This window comes from Amphiprion ocellaris, chromosome 5 (genome assembly GCF_022539595.1).
Source record: "Amphiprion ocellaris isolate individual 3 ecotype Okinawa chromosome 5, ASM2253959v1, whole genome shotgun sequence".
NCBI classification, from domain to species: Eukaryota; Metazoa; Chordata; class Actinopteri; family Pomacentridae; genus Amphiprion; species Amphiprion ocellaris.
The window spans coordinates 6,716,391-6,733,209 of NC_072770.1; the positions used below are offsets into that span (position 1 = coordinate 6,716,391).

Sequence of the window (16,819 nt, forward strand, 5' to 3'; positions counted from 1 at the left end):
AATAATAGGTAATAAACTATCAAGGGCTTGATTAGCTTAGCTTACACATCAATGGTACAATTTTTATTCCATGTTTTATTTGTTGTTTGCTAACCCTGCTCTAATCACAGTAAGAGGGTTGCTAATCCGTGCTAATGTTAGCTTTTTCTCAGAAGTAGAATCTAGATATGTAGGTAGCTGAGAGTGCTGACCAAGAGGACAAACTTACTGATGTAAAAAAGTTATTAAGAAGGTAAAAAGGATTTGTCTTGTCCTGATAATATGCATAACAGGGTTGCATGAGGTAGAGTGAAACATTCAATCAAGGCTGACAATGTTATTAAACTATGAAAAATAGAAGAAAAGACATAGCTTTGCTCGACCCATTCTTAAGGAAAAGTGTTTGATGATGTTTATTCCAGTGTATCGTGTGATTCACTATTTTCTTCTTCTTCTACCAGCTAAAAAGGTTATGCCCCCCCCACACACACACACACATGCACACACACACACACAATTACAAGAGACATCAATGAAAAAAATAAGGCCAAAAAAAGTAGATTTAAAATTAATCTTTATTTGTTTTATTTGAGAATTAACTTGGTCATGATCAGAGCTGGACAAGAGAAAAATGGCATTTTCGGCAGTACTCCAGACTTATTTTGTATTTTTAAAAATATTTTCAAACATTCTTGTCTTCTATTTTTTTTAGATTGAGTCTCAGAACAAGTACATTTACACAGTAACTGCATGTTTTAGTATTTTGTACATGGATTATTTGAAATTTGATGGCTGGGACATAAAATGTCTTTCATTTCTGGAATGACCCATTTGCAGCCAGAATACATGTAAAAATTTCATCTAAGTGCTTTACTGAGTCAAAAGGTAGAAATATATTAAAGCAAATGATAATATCTTTAGTTTAATAAACAGTCTAGGGTTTATATGATACCAGAGTGAACACGTGTTTCCACTTGATTGTACAAAAATCTGTCTGTCCCCACATTTGTAGTGGTCTCCAGTTATAGGTGTAAAGCCCCACAGTTTTTTGAACCCAATTTGTTGTGGTGGCAGTATTTTTGAAATAGGCTATATCTTTCTGTGTGTGTGACAGTGCAATTTGGGAAATAGGTCAAGCCAGTCTCAGAAGCCTGGCACGATGACGAACAGAAAACTGCATGAATACCTCTTAAACAAATCCTATGAATTCATGGGCCTCAGACAAGATTCCAGTCTGTGATGTTTGGCCCTGGCACTGTGATTTTTACTGGGTATCGCTGAATGCAGGGCTTTTTCAGCAACTGGGATGGATTTAAAGAGCAGCTTCACAATGGTTGCTTTGTGCTGGGCTCAGCTACTTAGGAAAGGCAGAGAGGCTCTTGGGGGCTGCTAAAAACTCCAGGACAACAAAACTCCAGATGCTGTTTTCATTTTGGAAATTTCTGAGATTTACAAAATACGAACACAAAGTCAAGTTGCATTGTGGAGCTTATACCAAAGTAATCTGAGCTAAAGTGAAGCTAAATACAAGTTAGTGGATTTGCAAAAAAATAAAAAATAAACACATTATAATGTCTACTACAGTGAGGGGGAAATGGGTTTAGGGTGCATGCAGAATGCAGAAATGTAAACAGAATATATTTCTGAAGGTGCTGTTTATTTATACTCATGCTATCACTGCCATCTACAGATCAGCAGTGAAAGTTCAGATAAGGATGTTTTCAGCCTTCACTGAGAGCATCTCAGAACACATTCATCCCTCAGACACCAGACAATGAAAATGCCGCTCTGTGTCAAGAGCAGACGATAAAAAAATAAAAATAAAAAACTAGAAAAACACACTGCATCTTTCAGATATCTGTGAAACTGTTACTAGGGACTGAAATGCAACTTAATGGGCACTGTGCAAATGTATGGGTAATTTAAAAGCTACTCTATCAACATGAACATATTTGTGCAATACTTCATCGCAAAGAAATTCGGTTTCTTTCAGAAACATGTAATTAGTCTGACTACACAACCAATAAAATATGTTGAAGAATATAATTATTTTTCCTGGGCAACGCGCAGCTTAAAATGTCATTAAGTGAAACCAAGGTCAGAATGCAGTGCAGACGGATGTGGGAGGAGTGAAAAGAGGCTGAAAGCAGGTAGATAAAACATTTACTCCTAATGACTTACCTTCGGCAGAGCAGACCAGCAACACCATGGACATCGGCTCGGCAATTTTAATAATTGGCTTCGCTGCTCTTGTTGCAGCCTTCTTCCTTCTGGTAACTGGACTTGTGTATTCGGAGCTGATGAATTCAGACATTCCTCGTGGGGTTGCAAATAGTGGGAAGCTGCACATGGTTCATGGCTTGTTTGTTGGCATGGCAATTGTGGTGAGTATATCCGTGGAAGTGTTAGTGCTTATTATTTTTTGTTTCCTGCATGCTATTGAGTCTGTTATAATGAACCTTTTTATTATTAAACTTATTCTTTAGAATATTAGAGGAAATGTCTCTTGTGGAGGATACAAAACAATGAACTCTACTCTTTCAGGCCGTGTGTGGTTGTCCTTTCTTTGTCCTCCAACGCCTGATAAAGCTCAGATCACAGAAATTTTAGATAAGAAATCACGTCTACCAAAGGCGCAAAGAAACAGAAAGTCAAGTGTTCACCTTCTTTGATGTTGTCGTAGTAAATATGGTCTTTCAGACAGAATAACCTTTGTTTTGACTTTACCCATCAAGATTTTTTTTTTTTGTTCGTTTATAACCTTGTCTCCCATTTGTGGTAAGTCTGTGCTTTCTCTCCTGCCAGGGTCGGATCCTACATCGCCTGGGCATTTGTCATCAGGTTAGCTTCATTCGATGGTTCACGGCCTGTTTTCTGACTCACTTGAAACAAGTTCCTGCAGGTCTCCGAGTGAAGGACATGAAGTTTGCTGAGGTGCCAGTGCGAGTCTATGAACCTACCTCTGTGTGTGGTGGCTTGAGAAGAGGCCTTGTATATTTCCATGGAGGAGGATGGGTTCAAGGCAGTATAGGTACACAATGTTTCGATCATTTCTTGAGTAGAATTAAATTAAAATGATAAAATACATGTAAAAGTCCTCAATCCTACAGTTGTAGTCAGTACATTTGTGACCATATAAGTGAGAGAGATATGGATTTGCAGAGTTCATTGGTGGTCAAGTCATCATATATTTTTGTGTAGTTTGACTTTAAACAACTGATTTTAAATGATTTAAGTTTAAAACATAAAAAGTTATTTTTTGAATGCTAAGAATATGTGAGCAAAGTAACAGCAACCCAGACAATCAGTAAGAATACAATATTTATCTTTGAGATGAAGTGGAGGATTAGAAATACACAAATGCAAAATACAGAAAAGGACTACAAAATTGAAATAAACATGGTGCTTGAATTAAATATAGTACTTTTCATTTCTGAGAATGCCATCTGAGTGCAGAAAATGAGATAAGCATGCAGAAAGGACCAAGGATTGTTAAGTCCTGTGCACAATGAGACCGCGGCAGCTTTTGTTAACTGTTATGCCCTGCTATTCCTGAGCAGATTCTGTTGATGAAGTCTGTCGGCACATTGCCAAGGAATCTGACACCACTGTGATTTCTGTTGGGTATGTAAACATTTACCACAATGCGTATAGATATCCAAGATCTGTTTTGTTTACCAAAGAGCCACTGCTGAATATATTGTCCCTCTGTCTTCCTTTCACCCCTCTTAGGTACCGATTAGCCCCTGAGCACAGGTACCCTGCCCAGCTGGATGATTGTGAGGCAGCAACCTGTCACTTTCTCTCTGTGGCTGAGACTGAGTTCAGTGTGGACTCTAACCGAGTGGCAGTCGGAGGGGACAGCACTGGGGCTAACCTGGCAGCAGCACTGTGCCAAAGGCTGGCGAGGAGAGAGAACGGACATCTGCCATTCCCTTGCGCTCAGGTCCTCATCTACCCGGCCCTGCAGATGGCAGATTTCAACCTGCCCTCATACCAGCAAAATCATGCTGTGCCCATATTGTTTCGTGGCCGAATGGTATTCTATTTCCTGCAGTACCTCAATGGAGACATGTCTGTTTGCCAAGAAGTGCTGGAAGGGACTCATGTCCCCACTGAGCTCAGGCCACGCTATGAAGACTGGCTTTCCCCGTCCAACTTACCCCCTGAGTTCCTCACGCGAGGTTTCTCTGAGCCCACAATTGCAGAATATGATGGGGAGGTGTATCATACTATCAAAGCCGGTTTGGAACCTGAGGTCTCACCTTTACTAGCAGATGATGCTATTATTCAGAAAACCCCGCCAACCTTCATCCTCACCTGTGAGTTTGACGTCCTGAGGGATGATGGGATTCTTTACAGGAAACGGCTGCTGGACTTGGAAATAAATGTCACCTGGCAACATGTGGTGGACGGTTTTCATGGCATGATTAGCTTTTTTAACCAGGGCTGGCTTACCTTTCCCTCTGCAGTGCAGGTTGTGGATAGTGCTGCTGACTATGTAAAAACACTGTAAAGATCATAAATATGCTTATATAATAAACTTCATTCAACTTTACATCTTGTTTTACATTTTAACAAACAAATTTACCTCCAGTGTTCTTCATTAACATTACACTGTTCATAAAAGACAACCACCCCCTACACAAATCAAAAAACAAAACCTTTTATTCCAAAAATGAAAAATAGCCTGAGGAAACAAAGTCTGGAATTATTTTTTGGCAACATTTTAACAATATAGAATATACTGCTAAATGTCATGCCCTAGCCTTAAGGAATGTATTTCTTTTAATGAAGATGTAAGACATCTCCCATTTGCTTCCAGGATAGTCTGCTTGCCTTCCCTTCAGTGTTTGCTGTATCCATGGCAACAGAGCTCTATTTCCCCTCCACTGCCTGTGGCATTATGGGGTCAGGTGAATACACCTACAAGCTATCTGTTTGACTAGTTAACCTTGCTCTAACAGGGCTGCAGATTTCCCCAGTTAGGTGTGTTTGACAGCAGTGGAAGTATGAACCAAAAAGTCGCGGCGCAGGATAAATGGGCCCAAGCTGGATGGAGAATAGAGCAGAAGTATGCAAACAAAGTGCTGTTAGGCAACTGGGCCGAGGAAAGACTCCAGGTAATGATTTGTTCTGTTTTTTGCCTATTGCACTTGCATCCACTTGTACAATAATGTAACATTTTCCCAGATGCTATAAGCGGCAATAGAACAGGGCAGAATATGTGACAGTACTAAAAAAAGATTTTCTGATCTAAACATACAACTTCAACTGAATGTGGGAACACACTATCTGCACCTTTATATACCGCATCCAAAACATTATGCCATACCAGTGGCAGCCTGCCAAAGGTTTTGTAGGACCTCAGTTGGTAGTCAAATCCATAGCAAAGTGATTAGGCTGCCTCAGTTCAGCTACATCAGCACAACCTCCTGTTGGGAGAGGCTAGAGCTGGAGACTAATTGCATTGACGTGAGGTTCGGCCATGGGCTGCTGGTTCGGGATTTGAGAGGAGAAATGACTTAAGAAATACTGTACAGTGGTGTGGATCAATAGCAAAGTGTGAGCTCTGCTGATCTTTGTGCTGGGCTCATTGCTGAAGCCCCTGTGTATCCCACCTTTCCTCATTCCTCTTTCTGATATCTGTTTATTCCATCCGATGCAGTTTACTCGGGAGCCAAAGACAGCCAACAGCACCAGTCGTGTAGACTACCGGCCCCACTGGGACTTCAAGCCAGACATCTCTGAGAGAAGATCTGCACTGCTGAAAGCTGAGGTCAGCCTTTAACTGCTCATTCGTGGCATTAACATCCATTGAATGCCTGTCACAAGCCTGCAAGTCAGGCTTTTCTTCTCGAGACTGTGGACACTTTTGCATAATATTGATGGCCAAGATAAAGGCCTGTGATAAAACTCTTTATGAAAGCAAGTTTCTGGTCAGACTCAGCAGTCATGAAAAATGTGTAAAATCATCAGTCCTCCTGGGTACTTAAAGGCTAGTTAGAGGAATTTGCTGCTGTCACATAGTGAGCCTCTTGAAGATTATTGAAAAAGAATAGGCCATGCCCTCTATATCTTAATCCAGTGAGTGCCACCACATGCAGGCTTACCATAACTTCTGTGTATTGCTATGCAGGGGCTTCCATCCAAGATGCTATTTTCCCACTCTGACCCACCATCTTCACATTATTTGCTCACCGAATATGAAGAAAGCTTTGAGCATAAGCACACTAATGCTTTGCCCACCCTTCAACCCTGGCATCCAGACAACTTGACATGGCAGCCTGACAGGTTGGACCGGCCCATTTCTGGTAAGGCTACAGTTGTGTGCCACTGCCAAGAGGCACATACATGGGAAATGCACATTAAGCCATCCACTTACCATGGGTATAAGTGTAGTGCAAATATACTTAAGTGCATTAAATTTTGCATGGACAAAACACGTCAGCAGTTGTGCTCATGAACAATTAAATCAGGGTGGCCCCAGATGCCTTTTATTGTTCCAAATCAGTCACCAGTGTAATTAATGGCTGCAGTAACATGGTAGTTAACTTTCTCTTCTTTTACAGCCCTTCCAACCAACACTGGCACAGGGCAGTCCACAAATCACAGTTTCGAAAAGCAGCAGCCACACCTCCATTCCCTGACTGTATACAAGTCAGCATACCAGAGGCACCCATTTAGTGCCCTCTGCCAGAGCTGCTTTGCCAGGGCTTCACACTGTCTCTCTAGCCACCTCCATGCAGCCAATCACAACAACAAGGACCTGGATCTTAGACACCGCTCACTCCTGCAAGTCCCAGATCATTGTTTCAGCCTTTTTCCGCCATTACAACAGGCTTGGAGAAAAGACTGTGGCTCCTGAATTGCCTCATATGCTGCTTGTTAATTGAGAAGCCCTGCTTAAAAGTGTGCTGCTTTGTGATTCATCTTTTGTAATAATTGGCAGCCTGAAATATTTTTAACTGAACAGACCATTTGGGAAATCAAAAGGAACTAAAGAATTAAACATGATTCTCATTATGTGTAAGGACTACTGTAGATGTGCTCCGTGTTGTGTGAGGAGCAGTTTGGGCATTTATATATGTATGAACTGGTGTGTGTCTGTGTGCAAGAGGGAGAAAGGAGGGGGAGCTATAAATTATGTCCACCCTTCCAGAGAATGATTACATGCAAATTTTCTCTCTGTCTGCACTTTATATGTGAAACTCAGAATTGACTGTTAGTATTACCCTAGACGCTCTGTGGAAAAAAAATAAAGGAATAAATAAATGAAACGAGTGTTGATGCTAGAACTGACCTGAGTATTGAGGCAAACCAGAAGCCATGAGTCATCCAAGGCAATGTCTGAAGGGACATGTCTAACTCCCATTCCATTAGGTGTTTAATTACAGGGAATCAAAGTGTTTAATTAGGAAGAATCAAAGATGCTTATGTTTGATGGTCAACCATCTGCGTCTGCCTCCCTTTTTCCCGCCTGCCTGCTGCCTTCCTCTGCAGCTCTGTTTCACTCACTGTTAGCTAGTTAGTCACTTTACTGTGCTGCTGATGCCTGTGTGTCACATGACACATCTGTGTTATGGGAGGCCTGCAACACGTCTTACCAAAACCACCACTGTGTTTGCCGTCTGAGCCACATGATGGTGCTATAGCAGCATGTCACTCTGAGAGCCTTTGAAGTCCTCAGCTTTACAGTCTGTACACTGAGAGACTTGATTGTAAAATGAGCAGACAATGAGGGATTTAATATTTGTGTCATTATTATGCATTTTTCAATTGTAAATGTAACCAACACTTTAAAATAAACTGCAAGTGTTTAGATTGTTCTTGTTCTATTACTGGCGTCACACAGATAATGGAATTGACAGTTGGCTTAAAACCATTAGTCACAAATAGTGGATTAATGTGAAATGAAAGACAAATTCATTTATTTCTTTGTTGTTTATAAAACAATACATAACAAAGTAAAGACATTCAATTGGTACAATGAACAAAGAATCTGCAAGATTTAAACAAATACATTTCTTTCTGACCACCAAAGTAGAGTGACTAAAATTATAAAAATAATTGCAAGTCTGAGTGCTGAAAGAGTTTCAAATGCATAGACAAAATGCTTTAGAAGCTCACCTATTCATATTATATGACATACCCATTTACACTCCGTCATATTTAAAGAGCAGCTGTAGATAATTGCATTGTATCCAGGCCACTGTGTAAGTTATATTTGTGCTCTATACAACGGAACACAGTAATGAATTATCACTATATTGCCTACACTCTGTGAGTTAGAGTTGGATGAACCAATTTACTCTGAGACCTTGTAATGGATTATCTTTACAGTAAAGACGTTAAGCATCTGGGATGATATAAAACCAACAAAATGGCAAGAGGGAGTGGCAAATCAAAGAAGCAAACAATTTACATGGCAGCACACCCTCTGTAAATCTAAGCAAATTGACTATCATTACGAGATTAATACTTTACATCTACTGCCAGGGATGAGGCATAAGAAACACACAATTCTTTGTGTAATATCCAATCTAGGAAAAATAAAATTGATTAAGAATCAGACGCTTTGTGGCTTTGTGAGAGATCTTAATAACATCTCAAAGAAATGACAGCACAGTTGTTGGAATTTTGCAGTAACACTTGGGGATGAGCTGGGTGGAGCATAAACCTTACCAAGCTAAACCCACTCACTCAACAATAAACTTGATGTAAAGCATCCCCTTGAAGGGATACTCAATCACCGTCTAATCTTATCATCAACCGAAAACTAAATCCTTGTTACACAGATGTCTGCCGAGGCTTCTTATCAGGTAGGGAAAGCACAAAGGGGAAAAGTATGCCCTTTGCTGCAGAGAGGACGCTCAAATCCTCATCTATGAAAGCAGGGGAGATCTCATCAGCCTCGAACCTCATGGTGAACTGGCGACTGACACAATAGATTGTGCCATCCATTGTGACACACTGGAAAGCAGGGCAGCGCAGTAGCCGCTTGCAGCTGCACTCATACCACAGTCGAGCCACTGTATGGTAGCGGTACACACTGACACCCAGCAGCGGGTTAACATCAAACCGATACAGAAATCTCCCCACAGCCACCATATCTGCAGTTCTGTCTTTGCTGCCTACTACAAGACTTGGCCTCCAGGTGTTGGTTTTAGGGGTATAGCGCAGCAGCATATATCTAAGAGAACCCCCAGAGACAAAAAGTTCTCCACTGCACACTGTGACATGATGTGCCACAGCAAATGTATCATTAGGGAGTGGAGCCACAAATGTCCATCTGTCCAAACGTGGGTCATAGCGCTCCACTGAGGAGAGGCACTCCCCTCCGATTGCGTATACGTAGCCCGCCAGTGCTGCCAGTTTGCAGCGGGGTCTGGCTTCATTCATGGGACTGATCTCTTTCCAGATGGATGTCAAGGGATTGTAGCAAAACACTCGCTTTGAGGGTGTCATTTCTCTGTCTGTGCCTTGGCAGCCTAACGCCACAAACAAGTAGTTATCCATTGTGCACATGGCACAGGCTTTAGAGATGACCTCCTGTGGGATCAAGCAGAGTGTATGCCAGACATCTTTGTAGTCATCATAATAATACACTGCACTGGACATCCTCCTTTGCTCTGTGTGCCCCTCTGTGTTCTTCACCCAGTCCTGAGGGTCCATGTCTGCAACCATAACAAACTTCCTCCCCATCATTCTCTGTTTCCGGATTTGCTCCCGCTCACCAGCCATTAGCCGACCATAAAGGTTGGGATCTCTGAGCACCTGAAGGTAATTGTCTGACATGACTCCCAGGGCTGCTTGCTGCACAGTCTTTTGTCCATGTTTCTTGGCCAGGTAAAGTGTCTCCAAACAGTTACCCAGATCAAGTTTACTCTTTAGGATTTCCAAATCTGTACCATCAGGGATTTTTGCTGGAAGGTGTACAAATGAAGCCCCTGCTAGAGTCTCTAGATCACCTCCCTCCCTCGTATTAAGGCCTTTTCTGTCTGTGGAGGGACTGCTGATAGGGTGAACAGAGATAGACTCATCGCCGACTGAGGCCAGAGAGTGAGTCACTGGAGTTGAGGCTCTTGAAGTCAGAAAAGGGATGGAAAGCTCCGACTCCTCTGCTGCAGACAGATAGCTCTCTTTGCGTAGGAGTACAGGCCTTACGGGGTGCCTCAGTTTGAGGCTTCCTAGTAAGCCAGCATCCTCAGCAGTGCTTTGTGGTAAAACCAGATCACGCATAATGATGGGGCTTAAAGAGGAAGGAGACTCTATGAGGTTGCTGCCACGGCTTCCATACTCCACTGGCTGTGATTCAGAGCTCCTCTCATATTGACCAATCACATTGTTTATATCTGTAATAGACTGAGAAGAAGACTCAACATAGTAATCATATATCTTTCCACGCACAATCTGGTCTGTTCCTTCCAGCACTACGCTGGCATCCTCCACTTTGATCTCTGCCTTGGAGAGGAAGCTGGAGTAGGCCCCCTGTCGCTCCAAGTCCTGCCTTAACTCCCTGCCCACACCCACACTGCTCTCCAACTTCTGCAAAAAGCAAGGGGAGCGGCGCCCCATTGTACTGGCCGTCCCAGTCTCTGCTGGATCAGAAAGGTTCAAAGCAGGTCCAGATGAAATATTTCTGGTGGCGACCTGTGCCTGCTTCTGATGAGTGAGTATCTCTCCTTTCATGGTGATATCCTGCTCACTGTTTGATGGCCCGAAAGCATCATCACTCTTTTCAACTTGGCAACTCGGATGAGTTTCCACCGGTATTTCCTTGGTGCTGTCAGATGTCTGATCATCAACGGCTGAGTCTGCATGCAAGGGCTTGGATTGCTTGTCCTTATCATCCTTGTCATGTTTTGGTGAGCTCTGATTTTGTAATGTCGTCTTGCAGTTTTGACAGGTTGCGTTTTGTTGTTTCTTGTCTGTGGCACAGAGTTGAATATTCTTCACATTCCTAGAACTGTAGAACCTGTAGGCCCAGGAAACCAGTAGCACTGCGGCAACAGAGACACTAAGTTTCAACAGCAGCTGCATGTCGAACTGGACTCCCAAAAGCTCTGCAATAGGCATAGCTGTAGCAGTGATGCTAGCAATGGCTGGTTGACTGATCCTATTGAATGTAATTTTCAGTGCGCCTCAGCTGGCTATAGCTGTCTGGTTTTCATTGTAAAAGAGCTCCTGTGATCTGATGACTGCGCCTCTTTGCCCAAAGGATCAAGTGTAAAATGATAGCTCTCGAAGTGCTATTTGCATCCGTGGCTCTCCAGGGGCGGAGCATTCTTCATGCACCACCTGTGGCAAGTCAGATGTAGTTTCAGCAACCACACACAGAACATGTAAATATGCCATGGATCAATATTTGGTTATGTAATTTGCTGACTCACCCAAGCTTTTCCCATAACTATCCAAACATCATCTAAGGACTCTGGCCAATAATTTTTTAAATACATTCTAATCCGATATTTGAGCTATGCTGCTGTCAGTGCATCTCTTCTCGGCATTTACATGAACAGGAGTGGTTTAGGTCATACTTTACTATGTCAGTTTATGAAAATATTGTCCAAAATATTATGACAGATAACACTCCACAACTTGCTCAAACATACGTCTGGAGTTGCAGGAGGGAAGATTGGTTTGAATAAGGGGTGGGGAGTGATGATAGGTGACATTTATCAAATACTTAATAACCAGGATACATCTGTTTGCACAGCTATACCACAGATCAAAGGTTCTGCTCCATGCCAGCACAGATGCTTAAATTACTCTCTCTTCAGAAGGACTTGAAGATTACTATCAGGCACTGAAATAGCATTGGCATGGTTATTATACACACAGATACACACAGATAACCACCTGAAGAAAGGAAACACAATGGAAAGAGTGTCTGCAGAGAAACCTGACAATTCATTTCCATACACTATGCTGAGATGCAAACATGCTCTGTTACATGGGTGCCATGCCACTCAGCCGGCGCCGTCAGGTTGTCATTTGTGTGATGATAGCACACTGGAGGAGGCTGCGGTCAACAGCAAAACAGTGTTTATTTTAACAACACTCTGAGGAGCATTGTAAGGATGCATCACGTGGAGGCTCATGCAGAGGGTGTGTCAGGTGTCCCTGTCTGACATGGCGCTGTTTGGTCATCCGATAGCCAAGCCTGCAGACAACAAAAAAGAAACCGGATTCTGCAAGCATGGCTGACTGCTGAATAATTTACAAGTGGACTATAGAAGCAGCTTCTTATCCTCACCATTGCTCCCAGCTCAGGTGAACTATTCAGAACACCGTTCAGAAAAAAAGCATGACTGTCAACTATGTGCATTGTTGTGTGGAGGTACTTTCACCTCTTCTTGCTCATGTCATCTATGATTGGTGAACAGCATGTAACTTAACAAGAACAGAAGGTACGAAAGACATTTTTTTAACAGATGTTTCCTGGTTTTTCCTGTAATAACCAAGCAAATTAGTGAGACATGGTATGTCAGGGAGGGATGTAGTCAATGAAACACAAAAAATGAAGTTTTTTATTGTGTCACCATCACATTTTTAACTTATCGATTTATTAGGAAAAGAAAAGAAGGAGCTATAAGACTACCGTGGCTCAAATGTTATACATATGGGTTATCCAGTCTTCTCACAAATAAACCCAAATAAGGAGACTAACTGAGACCAGGGGTGTCTTCCTTTCTATATAACAAAAAATGTAATAAAACCACATATTTAAAAGCGTCACATTTATTGCCTGATGGATCATTTTGGTCCAGGACAGCTTTGACCTAATGCTCTGAATTTTAAGTTACATGAAGTATTCAAACATACAATTACTTTGGACAATAGTATCACATACGTATACACTCACACACAGTCATGGTGCATTTCTTCTGGTGTGATGATTAGGTCATATAAAGACAATTTTCATATTCTCCTTGCACATTCTAATGCATTCAGAAATGGACCTGTTTTTCTTTTTAGAATGTGGAGTGAGTGATAAATGCAAAAATCACAGAAGTGCCTCTTGAATAAAAATTACAATGATAGTCGAGTTATAATGCTATACGGTGGGTGAACAAGGATTTGTGCCCTTTGCATCCCTCACTGCAAAAAAAAAAAAAAAAAAAATTAATTCAAAGCGCATATGACTGTCTGTTAATAATGTTTGTGCTATGCAGCTTTCATCTCCGGAATGCAGCAATATGGATTGTACTTTGGCAAGGGGAGCTGATATCCCAGACGGGTAGGTCTATCCCTTCTATTCAACTAAGCTTTAAAAATCTCCCCTCTTACCTCCCACCTGGTTTAAACACTAATCCCTTAATATATGTTGTGTCCTTAGAATAACTTAAATTGCAATTCTTGTGAAGTCCAAAAAATGCAGGATTAATTTGCATTAAGCTACCCTTCACTAAGAAACTGCAAAGGGTTAAAGACAAAGTCACAATCTCCTCCAAAAGAAATGTTGAGAGCAACACAATTGGAAATATCTCGAAGTAATTTTTGGAGCTTGTCTCTAATAATACAAATGTATGCCTCTTGGCATAGGTTTTGTTTTCAAATTTCCCTGATATGATGGGATTAGAATCGAATTAGATTTTAAACAATTCCTACAACCATGACGTCTAGCAGGTGTGTGTAGTATTACATACTGTATATTACATGTTCCCAGCATTAAAGGAGGCAGGAAGATGTCGAATGCTGTTTTAAGTACAGTCAAGGCTTGTGAGTTTTATCATCTCTTCATTTTAATACAGGTGAAATGAAACAAATGCAACAACCCTGTTTACACAAGCTGCCTTGGGTGAGCTCCTCCCTGGAATGGCGGCTAAAATGATCCTACTAGTACTGTAAATGTCTGGGTAAGAGTTACGTATTGTTCACAATGTAGGTCACTTGAGATAGTATGTCACAAGTAAATAACTGGATTACAGGCCAGTGACAATGAGTTGCAGTGCTGTCCATAGCAACACACCAAAAGGAGAAAGAATCTTCAAACGTCACATGCACCACAACCCCAAAAAAGCAGACATATGTTAGATACTTTTTTAGTCTGTCCTTGGAGACCTGCCATATAGATATAAAAAGCCCAAATGAGAAACAGAAAGGCTGTTAATGTTTCCGTCCTTTCAGCCAAGAATTATCTCTGAAAACAGTGTTGAATGAAGTACAGACAAAGGCGGAGAAGTGTAAACTCCAACTATCTCAACACCCGTCCCTCGCCATAACCCATATAGCTTCTTTATTTTTTAATTATTTAATTATTTTTCAGTATTTACACTGATGTACACAAAATACACTCAAAAATGAGATTTTTTTTCTAGTTTCTCAATGCATTTAAATCCACTTGTACATTCCAAGCCATCAGGGAAAAAAAAGAAACTTGTATATTAATAATAAAAAAAGAAGGTTCTCTGAGAGCATGTTTTTTTTTTTCTTTTTTGTTCTCCCGTGGTTTATCAGCTTGTTGCTAATCAGTTGCATCCCAGGACGTGTAACCGTTGTGTTGTGGTTGCCAGGGTGGCACAGTCTAAGCCAGTTCCATTTTTTCAGATTTCAGTCAACACCAATGACATTTTGACTCATCCAAAATAAAATCCAAATGCTTTTTTCTTTTCCATTTCAAATCAACTGATTTTATTGATCAACAGGCAGACGTGGGACAAGAAACAAAAAGAGGTGTAACTGGGCAGGGCTATATAAGGGGTGGTTACTGTCATGTTCATCATGTTGTTCTTTTAATAAGATTATCTTGGTTATTATTTTGTTACAAAAACAATGAAAGCGCCATCATGTGGTGGCACTGTTTCCTGATCGACTGACGTATGAAGGGTCTGTTGATGACTGGAGAAGGCTTGCGGGACTGTGGAAAGTGTATGTGTGTGTGCGTGCGTGCATGTGTGTATGTATGCGTGTCCGTGTGCATATGTGGATGTGGCGTAAGAAGGGCAAGTATGTGTGTTGGTGAGTGAGAGTGTCTTGGGTGAGACGTTTCACGTCAGTTCCACTGTTACTGTGAGGACAAGTGCCATCCACGTCAGTCCAAGCACATCCGTGCGAGAGGCTTCATCTAAAATGACAAAGAAAAAGCAAGGAAAAAGTCAACTGGATATTCAGGCTTCTAATCATCATTTCAACAAGGTCATATTTCATTAGTTGTTTCAAAGTAAACTACTGTGCACTTGTTTTAGTACAGCATTAAGCCAGTGCTCAAAATGTACAGTAAAAAAGATATCTTTGTGAAGTCATTTGAATGATATTTTCAATCCACTGAAGGACTCTCTGCTTTTATTCTAATAAAACAACAGTCAAACTAACAAAAATGTATGACCCAGGCTGGCAGTTGCCACTGACAACTATCACAAAACAAAATGAAACAAACAAAAAAAACTTATTTCATTCACTACATAACATTCATCAGTCAGATTTTAGGTTGTTTGATGACTTATAATAAGATAACTGCAATAAATGTACCTTTGTAAAAGAATGTTTTGTATGGTAAGTTCTTCTAGTTCCATTTACTTGCAGTGGTGGAGTTCTTATTTTGAGACACAGACTTTATTCCAACACAGAGAGATTTCCTCTTTAAATTTCTCAGAAGTCAGAGGAGGTACAATTGCAATCAATTCATCAATTATTCACTGTTCAGCCCTGCTGAGTTTTTCTGAGTGTTTCTCGCATTAAAGCATTTCTGGTGGTTTAGAAATTACATGTATAAATTGCACTTGAGTTGAGTGACATAATCAAATCAATAATGAAAATGTGTAACAGGCATTTCCTGAGCTGCAGGGTATTTGTGAAATACAGTAATATAGTAATAAGGCAACAAAAGGATAGCAGAATGCACTGAAGCTTTTAGGAAGTATAACAACACAGAATTTGCTTCAGCTGTGATTCAGACATAAATTCTATCTTTGTAGGTGCTCAAGCTGTGTAGCAAACATGGCAAACACAAAGGAGCTGTCTCAAAAGACAAAAGAAGGACTTATTACTCCAAAAAGGCAATGGTTTACAAAAAAAGAAAAAAAAGAAGGAGGAAAGGCCTATGTGACAAGAAGAACACCATCACCAGCACAGTCAGGCATGGCGATGGGCCCGTCCTGTTGCAGGGGTGTTTTGCTGCTGCAGTAAGCGGTAAAATTGACCATGACTGTCATCATGGATTCTTTGAAATACCAGGCCCTTGATCCCCTGCATAAGTCCAAGTCAACCAAAGCTTGGTTCAGAAATTGCTTCTGGAATTGCCTGGCCATCTCACTTTCAGGGCTTGAATCTCTTTGAAAATCAGTGATTAAAAAAAAAAAAGCAGCAGTAGCACGGGAACCAAAGAAAATTAGTGAGCTGGAAGATTTTGTACACGACGTAGCGACTAACAATTTAAAAGAGAAGTGTCCGAATTCCAGGAAACATTTATTGGAGGTCAGAGATCAAAGTATATCATTATTTAATGCTGACTTTGGGAGTTGAATAATTTTGCTTTTTGCCTTATAGCAGATTTTTTTTTTTTTTTTTGTAATTCTTAGCAGGGCTGCACAGTGGATTGGGGGTTAGCAACGTCGCCTTGCAGCTACAAGATCCCTGGTTCGCGTCCCGGGATCTTTCTGTATGGAGTTTGCACGGTCTCCTTGTGCTTGTGTGGGTTTTCACCACATTCTCCAGCCTCCTCCCACAGTCCAAAAACATGCCGAGGTTAATTGGTAACTCTAAATTGTCGGTAGGTGTGAATGTGAGTGTGATTGTTTGTCTCTATATGTATCCCTGTGATAGACTGGTGACCTGTCCAGAGTATCCCCTGCCTTCATCCTAAGTCAGCTGTGATAGACTCCAGCCCCCCACGACC

At 41.2% G+C, this 16,819-nt stretch overlaps 4 protein-coding genes across 5 annotated transcripts in view; 2 read left to right on the forward strand and 2 right to left on the reverse strand.

Annotated features, from left to right (window-relative positions):
• Positions 1-2,166: 2,166 nt before the first annotated feature.
• aadacl4 (arylacetamide deacetylase-like 4) lies at positions 2,167-4,537 on the forward strand. Its single transcript, XM_023289169.3, has 4 exons — positions 2,167-2,363; positions 2,785-3,010; positions 3,540-3,603; positions 3,712-4,537. Exons 1-4 carry the CDS (start codon positions 2,187-2,189, stop codon positions 4,493-4,495), a joined length of 1,251 nt encoding a protein of 416 aa, XP_023144937.2. The 5' UTR covers positions 2,167-2,186; the 3' UTR covers positions 4,496-4,537.
• A 73-nt stretch (positions 4,538-4,610) lies between these two features.
• Positions 4,611-7,801, forward strand: cfap107 (cilia and flagella associated protein 107). Its single transcript, XM_035956751.2, has 4 exons — positions 4,611-5,102; positions 5,648-5,758; positions 6,119-6,293; positions 6,552-7,801. The coding sequence occupies exons 1-4, from the start codon at positions 4,992-4,994 to the stop codon at positions 6,845-6,847; spliced, it is 693 nt and encodes a 230-aa protein (XP_035812644.1). The 5' UTR covers positions 4,611-4,991; the 3' UTR covers positions 6,848-7,801.
• Positions 7,802-7,882: 81 nt separating this feature from the next.
• On the reverse strand, positions 7,883-12,343 carry klhdc7a (kelch domain containing 7A). The gene has a single exon (XM_023289166.3). The coding sequence runs from the start codon at positions 11,056-11,058 to the stop codon at positions 8,770-8,772; it is 2,289 nt and encodes a 762-aa protein (XP_023144934.1). The 5' UTR covers positions 11,059-12,343; the 3' UTR covers positions 7,883-8,769.
• A 146-nt stretch (positions 12,344-12,489) lies between these two features.
• igsf21a (immunoglobin superfamily, member 21a) overlaps positions 12,490-16,819 on the reverse strand; it is a 221,309-nt gene continuing 216,979 nt past the window's right edge. For both annotated transcript variants that reach the window (XM_055010717.1, XM_055010716.1), the window contains exon 10: positions 12,490-15,049. In XM_055010717.1, the coding sequence (XP_054866692.1) occupies positions 14,973-15,049 (77 nt within the window). In that variant the 3' untranslated portion in view covers positions 12,490-14,972. The remainder of the gene's footprint in view (positions 15,050-16,819) is intronic.